Source organism: Rutidosis leptorrhynchoides, chromosome 11 (genome assembly GCF_046630445.1).
Source record: "Rutidosis leptorrhynchoides isolate AG116_Rl617_1_P2 chromosome 11, CSIRO_AGI_Rlap_v1, whole genome shotgun sequence".
NCBI classification, from domain to species: Eukaryota; Viridiplantae; Streptophyta; class Magnoliopsida; order Asterales; family Asteraceae; genus Rutidosis; species Rutidosis leptorrhynchoides.
In genome coordinates this window covers 109,705,286-109,716,913 of record NC_092343.1, presented here as the reverse complement: position 1 = coordinate 109,716,913, position 11,628 = coordinate 109,705,286, and the positions used below count along the sequence as shown (strand labels likewise).

The window sequence follows — 11,628 nt, the reverse complement described above, 5'->3', positions numbered from 1 at the left end:
CGTTGGTAATAATCAAACGTAACGACCCCACTTTTATCGCCGGATGTTGACTCTTTCAACTCAACGCATCCGCGACCACATTCGCCTTACCCGGATGATAAAGTATTTCACAATCGTAGTCTTTCACCACATCCATCCACCTACGTTGGCGATAATTCAAATCTCGTTGATTAAAGAGATGTTTCAAACTCTTATGATCCGAATAAATCGTACACTTGACACCATACAAGTAATGGCGCCAAATTTTCAACGCATGCACTACCGCTGCCAACTCAAGATCATGAGTCGGATACCTCGTTTCATGTTCCTTTAATTGTCGAGAGGCATAAGCGATAACCTTACCCCTTTGCATTAGAACACACCCGAGACCATTTAAGGAAGCATCACAATAAACCACCATGTCTTCAACACCTTCCGGTAACACTAACACCAGAGCTTGACACAACTTCTCTTTTAACAATTGAAAAGCAATCTCTTGCTCGTTCTCCCAATTAAACCTAGCATTCTTTCTCGTCAACTTCGTCAATGGAGAAGCAATCTTAGAAAAGTCTTGGATAAACCGACGATAATAACCGGCCAATCCGAGAAAACTTCGGATTTCCGTAGGGGTAGTCGGTCATCCCCAACTCTTCACCGTTTCGATCTTCCCCGGATCTACTTGAATCCCGTTTTCGTTCACGATATGACCAAGAAATTGAACTTCCCTTAGCCAAAATTCACATTTGGAGAACTTTGCATACAACTTCTCCCTTCGTAGCGTCTTCAATACTTCACGCAAATGATGTTCATGTTCGTTCATACTTTTCGAGTAGACTAGTATGTCGTCAATGAACACTATTACCGACTTGTCCAACATAGGTTGGCACACTCGGTTCATAAGATCCATGAATGCCGCCGGTGCATTCGTAAGACCAAAGGGCATAACTACAAACTCATAATGCCCGTAACGCGTTCGAAAAGCCGTTTTCTCTATGTCTTCCTCACGGACCCGCATTTGGTGATAGCCGGACCGTAGGTCGATCTTAGAGAAATACGTTGCACCTTGAACTTGATCAAATAAATCGTCAATCCTAGGTAATGGATAACGATTCTTGATCGTCACTTTATTCAACTCACGGTAATCAATGCACATACGCATACTACCATCTTTCTTCTTCACAAATAACACCGGAGCGCCCCATGGCGAAGCACTCGGTCGAATAAAACCCTTCTCGAGCAACTCTTGGGTTTGATTTAACAACTCTTGCATTTCCGTTGGTGCTAAACGATAAGGAGTTTTAGCAATGGGAGTAGCTCCCGGAACCAACTCAATACGAAACTCAACTTGTCTTTCCGCCGGAACACCCGGTAATTCGTCCTGAAAAACGTCTTCGAATTCACTAACAACCGGAATTTCACGAATAGGTGGTGGCTCATTGCGAGTATCCACAACATGAGCAAGGAAATCCATGCCACCGGTAACAACAAAACGACGTGCCCGTGTAAAAGTGCATATCGGCACCGGTCTCCTTCGCTTATCACCATGAATAATTAACTCTCCCCCACTTAGGGTCTTCACACGAATAAACTTATCATGGCATACAATATCGGCTCTATAACGATCGATCCAATCCATACCAATGACAATATCAAAGTCGCCCAAGGTCATTGGAATAAGATCAATTTTAAAGGTTTCAGCACCAAAAACAACATCACAATTTTCACACACATCAACCACTAGCACCGTCTTGCCGTCCGCTATTTCGACTTCTATCGGACGACTTAACTTAGCTAGTGGTCTATTAAGTTTAGCCACAAATTTAGGAGACACAAACGACAAATTTGCACCGCTATCGAAAAGAATCCTTGCCGGATTAGAATTAACCATGTAAGTACCTGAGACAACTTCGTGCGATTGTTTGGCTTCATCATTGGTCATCAAATAGTTGCGACCCCTAGCCGTACCCGCCGCCTTCTCTAACCGTTTCACATTGTCGTTTCGCAAGTCGGGACACTCCAGCTTCTTATGCCCTTCTTTGCCGCAATTAAAACAAGTGACTTTGTTCCCGGAACGTGGTTTCGGACACTCACGAGCCATATGACCCGGTTGCCCACAATTGTAGCACGTATAAGAAAACCCGCCGGTAGTGCCCTTCTTTGCACTATTGACACTTTCGGCCCCCCTCTTGCTCTTGCTCTTCTTGCTTGAGGCGTTAGAGTAACTAAAACCTTCAAATTTTCTTTTGGAAAACATGAAATCACTCTTTCTTGGAACCTCCGGCTCAAAACCCCGATCCAACTCGAACAATTCATCAAAAGACTTAGCCATACCCCAACTAATCTTCCCCTTGTACTCATCATTCAAAGTACGGTAGAAATCCTTCATGAGCTTATGATCGTCACCAACATATTCCGGGCAAAAACGAGTCTTTGCCAAGAATGTAGACTTAAGAGTAACTAAGTCCATTGAGCCTTGTTGCAAATGGTGTAACTCGTCCCGGATTCTATCGAGATCGGAAGAAGTTCGGTATTCCTTGAAAAACTCCTTCTTAAACTCTTCCCACGTCAAGCCCATACATTGTTCCTCACCATACAAGTTGATTTTATCATCCCACCATAACTTAGCCTCTTCTCGTAGCATGCTAGAGCCATACCTCACCTTCTTCTCGGGAGGACATTCCGAGGTACGGAAAGCTCCCTCGATGTCGGAGATCCAACATGTACTTTTTAAAGGATCTCGTACCCCATTAAACATCGGGGGTTGAGCGTCCTTGAAATTCTTGTAGTGGAAGTCCCGCCTTCCTTCCCCTCCTTCACCACGAGGATAAATGTTTCTAGCATCAAGGGCCTCTTCGATAGTGGCCTTCATTCGTTCATTTATCAAATCGGTCACTTGCCCATCGACCGAATCTTGGAAGACTTTTCGGACGTCCGTAAGAAAATCCGCTTTTAACTTTTTAAAGACGGCCTCAACCTTGGCCGAAAACTCGGCGTCCTCACTTGTACTTCCGTTATCATGATCGGGTCCGTTTCTCGTCTTCATTCTATAAAACGAAGTAGGTTAAGCGGCGAAACAAAAGACATAACTCGTATGTATATACATATACACCACACTACCCCATCTTGCTCAACAATCGTCGTACTTTGCTTGTTCGACACGATTTGCGCCCGTAACAATGGTAGCTAATCATTGTTACGCGAGCACGTCGCATTAACTTGCTAGTACAACGTCCATCTCGCTCGATGCTCGCTAAACATACATAACGAATAGCGCATGATTAGTTTATATAAACCTATGCACAAACCAATCCCGATCCGACCCAAAGTCCTACAAGTCCCGCATAGCGCACACACAAAAAGTCTAAGTCTAGGCGCCTATCTCAAGTCACCTAAATCCCTTAGACCATGCTCTGATACCACATGTAACAACCCAAACCAACCCTCGACCAAACCACGCGAAAATACAAAATAAAAAAAAAATTCCTGTGCAGCATACCCGCGCGGCGCGCCATATAGGGGCGCGGCGCGCCAAAGTGGACTGTCCGGAAAGTCTCAAAATGCGAAAAAGATTGACTAGTTCCCGACACATTTAGACGAAACGCTTTTTACCATACATCCAAATATGTAAAACTAACTTGTTTCAAATATAAAATCAATGTTTTACAGGCGGGGCCCACAACGGCCGTTTTACGAGTTTAATACAATTTACGAGTTTCGACCACCAAAAAGTTTAAGTTCCAAACTACACAATGAGCATGGCGTTTAGGATTAAACTACCCAACTATCGGTCAAACTCCAAGAGCTACTAAAGCCAAAAGCGTCCCCCTAGCATCAAGCGGGATCTCTAGTCCAAAACGATGCCCTTACATTTGTCCAAAACCGAACCTATAAAATGGTAAACAACGAGAGGGTAAGCAAAGCTTAGTGAATGCAATAATTATACCAATACATATATAATTATACCTACTTGCATACACTTACACAACCGCAAACGCGCTAGCAAACAACATTAGCTTACCGTCGCAATAACAAGCTATAATTCACCAATACCCCCAAGCTAGCATAACATCCGCATATAAATATAACTCGAATAATATAATATGCTTACAACACAAATAATCATGGTTAACCAATAGTACAAGGGAACGGCGCTCGCGAAAACGCCATCGGTGTTCGTAACATCCGTTAGGGCACTTAACACCTCGTACCACTAACCCCTAGGGTGGCACCTTAACACCTCGGCACATTACCCCGAGTGGCATCTTAACACCTCGATGCATCACTCATTATTTTTACGGAGTGGTGTCTTAACACCTCGACACTACACTCCTAGGTGGCATCTTAACACCTCGATGCTACACCCGAGTGGCATCTTAACACCTCGATGCTACACTCTTCACGTGAAACGTGGTGTCTTAACACCTCGACACTACACCTTTCACGCTACAACAAATAGATACATTATATACATACGCATATAATTATTCCACTCACCTCGAAGTCTTCGTGTAAGATAACCGAACTTGCAACGTCAATGTAACGCACCTATTACATTTTAGCACATAATCAATTCACAACTCAAGTCAGTCAAGCAACTCACTTAACAATCTAGAGTCTTTTGACCCTAAGTGCAATCCCGACCCATTTTGCACCTTTAACCCTAATAATGGGTTAACTTCACCAAAAACCCTAACTTTAGCCAATTAAGGTATTAACACACTTTTAACCACAAAGTTAACTCGTTTTCATACATGCAAGACAACCTAGGTCATCAAAGACCCACTTGACCCATTTCTAGGTCAACACACCCATTTGGGTCACCCACAACCCAAATCACACTCACAAACATTAACTATAAGTGTATTAGTATTTACTTAGGTCTTTAAGACCCATTTACACCATTTACCCCTTTCAAAACCCTAAGTTAGTCACCAATTAGGTCTTCATGACCCAAACTTACCCAAAAACCCCAAATTACTCACAAATGGGTTTTATGTGCAATACTAACCCAAACCCTAACCCTTAAACACATTAAACTAAGGTAATCAAGTTTAGGGCTTACCACAACAATCAAAACGTAGCTAAGGAGGAGATGAACAACTTTAACTCCCGAGTTCTAACCCGAAATGAGCTTCTTCTTCCCCGATTTAAGCTTTCTCACACTTAACCACCGCCTCTCTCTCTAGAATGAATGGATGATGTTTGGTGGTTGAGAAATGAAGTAATGAGCTCACCAAACTGATCCTAAGGCCTTTAATTAGGACCCCAAGGTGATTTTACCAAAATGCCCTCAAAATATCTATTTTAAAAGAAGAGGAGAATCTGTCGCAGACAGATGGTGCGGCGCGCCACCAGGCCGCGCGGCGCGCGACACCTCCAGTTCAGCTTCTTTCTTGCTTTTAAATATATAACCAAAACCCCGTTTCAAGTATCGAACATTACACTTATATACACTACAAATATTCGGGTCTTACAAATTGCTATGTTTAGTGAGCTTACCTATTATGAATAGCGCTGTTGAGGGTAATGCCTCTGTCCATTAACCTATGGTTGTGGACACATAATAATGATTTGGGGCCAGAAAGAGCCTTGGGGTTACCGTTTAGTTTCGATATTATAATTCGGCATATATTTTAAAGATTGATATGATGAATGTCAGTCTATTTTATTGAAATCTTGTGGTCTTAACAATTCATGAATAATTATAAACCTATGATATCACTCAACCTTTGTGTTGACTTTTTAAAGCATGTTTTGTCTCAGGTAATTAAGATGCTGATAATGTGGATTACTAGCTTTACATGGAGTCTGCATATTATCATCATTTATTTTAGTTTCATTTAATACATTGTTATTTCAATGTAAAGACAATATTTACTTCCGCTGCAAATAAAGAAGTTTACTTTTATAAAACGTCTCATATAGAGTCATTCTCCTTTATGTACAATACTTGTTTTGATATAATTGGTCACAAATACCCCCGACCCTTTTTGGGGGTGTGACAGACTGGTATCAGAGCCACTCATGTGCCGTTGGGGGTGGTGGGGCAAACCTCATCGAGGACGATGAGTCCCTGAGGGGGGTGAATGTAACACCCTAGGCAAATCCCACATCGCCCACAGACATGAGTGATCATGGGATTATAAGGTAATACTCACGCTTAAATGATACAACGCGTTTTGGGACCACATGCAGAGCAGATATGTGAGTACGCTACAGTTAAGCGCGCTCGGGCAAGAGCACTACCAGGATGGGTGACCTCCTGGGAAAGTGTTTCTCATGTGTGGTCGCCAAGAAAAAGCCGTGCGCCTGCGGGCAAAGCGAACAATATTGTGGTCATGTTAAGCTGAGGTGTTACAGACTGGTATCAGAGCAGGTTGAGTATAGAGAACCAGGATTGCATTTTATGTGAGCTTTATACAAATAGGTACCTTAGCAATGTAGGACTATACCTCTCCTTGACCTTAGTGCTTTTAATTGACACATTTAGGTGTTATCTGCTTATACTTACACCCTTTATTTCTTTCTTAGAATGTCGAGCCAGTCAGGAAACTCAGTTAACTCTCCTAAGTACTCTCCAGCTACTCCACCACACTCTAATGACTCCGCAGACTCTGCTAATTCACCAAAGTAGAAGCCAATGAGTACTCCTGAGTGGGAAGTTTATGAAAGTCTCCCAAACTACGACAGTGACTACTCAGACTATGAGCCTGAAGAAGAGCCTACTCCTAAGGAGGCATCTCTAAAAAGAAAGAAACCAGAAACTGCTACTGCTGATGAAGTCAGTCCATCAAAAATGGCTAGCTCACCATTCTATAATAACATGGAGCATGTGCTGAACAAATGTGATCTCATAAATCTTCAGCGCAGTAATGAAAAGTGTAAGAAAACTTTACGTCGCCATGTTGCTCAAATTGAAGTGCGTTTAAACAGTTTGGAGAAAGAGAACAAGGTCTTGAAAGAGATTGTAATAGAATCCTTTGCCACTCAAACTGAGAGACTAGAGAAGCTTGTTCAAAACAACTTGAAGGGGTTGAGAGAAGAGATCTTGAAGGTAAAGGCTGACGAGGAACGTGGTACACGATGGGGTAAACAGTCCATGGCTTATTTGGAAAAGGACATGGAGGCTAAAATGAAAGTGGAAAGAGCCCGTGTCGATAATCGGTTTGCTATGATGGACTACCATCTCAACGTGCTCGGAGGCAGGGTTGATAACTTCTATAACAACCTTAAGTACCTTGATGATAAGCAGAAGGAAAAGAATGAAAAAGTGGAGAAGTTCATGAAAGATGCCTAAAACACTCTCAAGGACAAAAAGAAGAAGGGTTCTGATCCTAAGTAGGAGTCATGTCTACTAGGATATCTATCCATGTTTTTCCATTCCTTAGTTGTTAATTTTAAATTCATAGTTGATTGTAACGGCTTTGCCCGCATATTTCCCTTTTTCAGTTCAGTGTAATAAAGAGGATTTTCCTCTAGAACTTATTAATAAAAGCTGTTATGTGTTTTAATGACTTGCCTTGAATTTATTACTACAAGTGTTATATGAACTTAATGATCACCTGTCATAAAATGTTTAGACGTTACCACTCTATTCATCTAACTCGATTTTTCTATGTCTCTTGAAGGAAATGGTTCGCCCATGAGCTCCAGCTACTCCAACTTATACCTTAACTGCAGAACAATTTCAGCAGCTACTTGCTGCAGCTCAAGGCGGTGGTGCTGCTCAAGCTCTGCCCCATAATGTTACTTGCTCCTACAAAAATTTTATGGATTGCAAGCCTACATCTTACAACGGAACTGAAGGACCAACTGAATTGATTCATTGGTTCGAGAAACTTGAATCCGTGTTTCGCATCAGCAACTGTTTAGAAGCTGATCGTGTTAAGTATGCCACCCACACCCTTTCTGGGAGTGCTCTGACCTGGTGGAATTCCCATTGCCAAACTATGGGGATTGATGTTACTAACGCTACTCCATGGGCTACCGTCAAAAGAATGATGACCGATAAGTACTGTCTTAGGAATCAGGTCCAGAAATTGGAGGCCGAATTCTATAGACACGTGGTAAAGAATGACGACATAGAGTCGTACAATCATCGTTTTCTGGAACTAGCATCCTTGTGTCCATCTATGGTCACCCCCTTATACAAGATGATAGACAAGTATGTTGAGGGTCTACCTTCTGATATCCAGGGGAATGTTATATCTGTGGGTAAGTAAACTATTGAGGGTGCTATGCTGTTAGCCCAAGATTTAGTTATGGCTGCTAGAAGAAAGAAGGCAATTAGTAAACCAGCTGAGGTAAGGACAGGGGATAATAAAAGAAAGTTTGACAATCAGAGTAATAGTCCCATCCAGAACTCAAGTAAGAAGCCAGCTGATGGGAAACCTAGATGTAACCGATGTGAGAAAAACCACTATGGGATATGTATGGTACCGTGCACCAACTGCAAGAAAACAGGTAATCTTACCAAAAATTGTAGACTTCCTGCTGCTACAGCTTCAGCAGCAAATGCCTATGTCCCTACCTGCTATGGTTGTGGGGAAATAGGTCATATCAAGCCTAACTGTCCAAAGAAGAAAACTGATGCTGGTAAAGCTAAAGGCAGGGCTTTTGTCATGACTACTGAAGAAGCCCGTGATGATGATGAAGTGATAACGGGTACGTTCCTTGTTAACAACTGCTATGCTACTGTTCTATTTGATTCTGGTGCAGATAGAAGTTATGTGTCTACTGATTTTTGTACCTTATTCACTGAAAAACCGCAAGCCTTAGAAATTAAGTGTCTTGTAGAAGTAGCAAATGGTAAACTTATGAAAGTAGACAGCGTTTATAAAAATTGTGATCTGATTCTAGCCGACAAACACTTTAAGATAGACTTATTGCCAGTCGAGCTGGGAAGCTTTGATGTAGTTGTAGGGATGGATTGGTTATCCCCAATAAAGGCGTGAATTATGTGCTTCGATAAAACCATTACCATTCCCCTTGAGAATGGTGAAACCTTAATCATTCAAGGAGAAAAGAGTGGTTCCAAACTTAACCTCATTTCATGTATCAAAACCCGCAAGTACCTAATGAAAGGGTACCAAGCCATTCTAGCTCATGTAAAGGAAGTCAAACCAGATGAGAAACGAGTTGAAGATGTACCGATAGTTAGAGACTTTTCGGAAGTTTTTCCTGAGGAACTCCCTAGTCTTCCACCCCAAAGACAAGTTGAGTTTCAGATTGACTTGACTCCCGGTGCTGCACCTATTGAAAAGGCACCATATCGATTAGCTCTATCAGAGATCAAGGAATTATCCAACCAACTCCAGGAACTCTTAGACAAAGGTTTCATTAGTCCTAGTTCGTCTCCGTGGGGAGCACCCGTTCTCTTTGTTAAAAAGAAAGATGGCACGTTGAGAATGTGTATCGATTACCGTGAACTCAACAAGCTGACCATTAAGAACTGTTACCCACTTCCGCGTATTGATGATCTGTTTGACCAAATACAGGGTTCAAGTATCTATTCGAAGATTGATCTTAGGTCGGGTTATCATCAATTGAGGGTCAAGGAAGCTGATGTTTCTAAGACTGCTTTTCGAACTCGTTATGGACATTATGAGTTTCTTGTCATGCCTTTTGGATTAACCAATTCTCCTGCTATATTCATGGATCTTATGAACCGTGTATGCAAACCTTATCTTGACAAATTCGTGATCATTTTCATCGATGATATCTTAATCTATTCCAAGAGCGAGAAAGAGCATGAGCAACATCTGCGATTAATTTTAGAACTCTTAAAGAAGGAACAGCTATACGCCAAATTCTTCAAGTGTGAATTTTGGTTGAGAACCGTACAATTCCTCGGGCATGTAGTTGATAGTAATGGAATACATGTCGATCCTGCAATAATCACCACTATCCAGAACTGGGAAGTACCTAGAAGTGCGAAGCATATTCGCCAATTTTTGGGACTTGCTGGTTATTACCGAAGGTTTATCAAAGACTTTTCTCTTATAGCTAAACCTCTCACCAAGCTAACTCACAAGGGGAAGAAATTCGAGTGGTCCTAGGAACAGGAATCTGCTTTCAAGATTCTAAAGGATAATTGACCACAGCCCCGATTCTATCATTACCTGAGGGGACTGACGATTTTGTAGTCTATTGCGATGCCTCGAATCAAGGTTTTGGATGTGTTCTGATGCAACATAAAAAGGTTATCGCCTATGCATCTAGACAGTTGAAGAAACATGAGAAGAACTATACCACACACGACTTGGAGTTAGGAGCTGTGGTATTTACATTGAAGATGTGGAGACATTACCTCAATGGGGTTAGAATCACGGTGTTTACCGATCATAAAAGTCTTCAACATATTTTTGACCAGAAGCAGCTAAACATGAGGCAAAGGCGTTGGATCGAGTTGTTAAATGACTACGACTGTGAGCTTAAATATCATCCTGGAAAGGCAAATGTAGTAGCCGATGCTCTTAGTAGAAAGGATCGTGCCAAACCAATCTGAGTCCGAGCTTTGAATGTGCGTATTCGTACTAATCTTACATCTCAAATCCATGAGGCACAACTTGAGGCATTGAAGGAGGAGAATGTCCAACTCGAGGGACTTAAAGGTCTCGAGAAGAAATTTGAAACCAAGGGAAACGGAACACGTTATTTCAATGGCCGAATCTGGGTCCCAGTTTTTGGAAACATACGAGAACTAGTCTTGGATGAAGCACATAAGACTAGATATTCTATTCACCCAGGCTCTAGTAAAATGTATCATGATGTGAAAGAGTTTTATTGGTGGCCTAACCTGAAATCAGACATTGATACGTATGTTAGTAAGTGTCTGACTTGTTTGAAAGTCAAAGCCGAGCATCAGAAGCCGTCAGGTTTACTTCAACAACCGGATATTCCGCAGTGGAAGTGGGAATGCATCACTATGGATTTTATCACTAAGTTGCCCAAGACTTCTAGCGGCAATGATACTAGTTGGGTCATAGTGTATCGTCTTACTAAATCTGCACATATCTTACTGATGAAGGAAACTGACAAGATGGAGAGATTGTCACAACTATACATTAAAGAGGTCGTCTCCCGTCATGGAGTACCTATCTCTATCATTTCTGACCGCGACAGTCGATTCATTTCTAGATTCTGGAAATCTCTACAATCTGCACTTGGAACTCAACTCGACATGAGTACTGCTTATCATTCGCAAACCGACGGTCAAAGTGAACGAACCATCCAAACGTTGGAAGATATGCTACGTGCTTGTCTAATCGATTTTGGCAAAGGATGGGATAGACATTTACCTCTGGCTGAATTTTCTTAAAATAACAGCTATCACTCAAGTATTAAGGCTGCACCATTTGAGGCTTTATACGGGCGAAAATGTAGATCTCCACTGTGCTGGGATGAACTTGAAGATAGACAGTTAATTGGTCCTGAAATCATACATGAAACTACAGAAAAGATCATTCAGATTAAGAAACGATTAGAAACTGCCCGTAGTCGATAGAAAAGCTATGCTAATATTCATCGGAAAGATATAGAATTCCAAGTCGGTGATAAAGTCATGTTGAAAGTATCTCCTTGGAAGGGTGTTGTCCGTTTTGGAAAGAGGAGTAAACTTACCCCACGATTTGTTGGACCATTCAAGAT

General features: G+C 41.8%; 1 protein-coding gene across 1 annotated transcript; it reads left to right on the top strand.

Annotated features, from left to right (window-relative positions):
• The first annotated feature begins 7,594 nt into the window (after positions 1 to 7,594).
• Positions 7,595 to 8,201, top strand: LOC139874857 (uncharacterized). The gene is made up of 2 exons (XM_071862253.1): positions 7,595 to 7,613; positions 7,660 to 8,201. The coding sequence occupies exons 1-2, from the start codon at positions 7,595 to 7,597 to the stop codon at positions 8,199 to 8,201; spliced, it is 561 nt and encodes a 186-aa protein (XP_071718354.1).
• Positions 8,202 to 11,628: the final 3,427 nt, after the last annotated feature.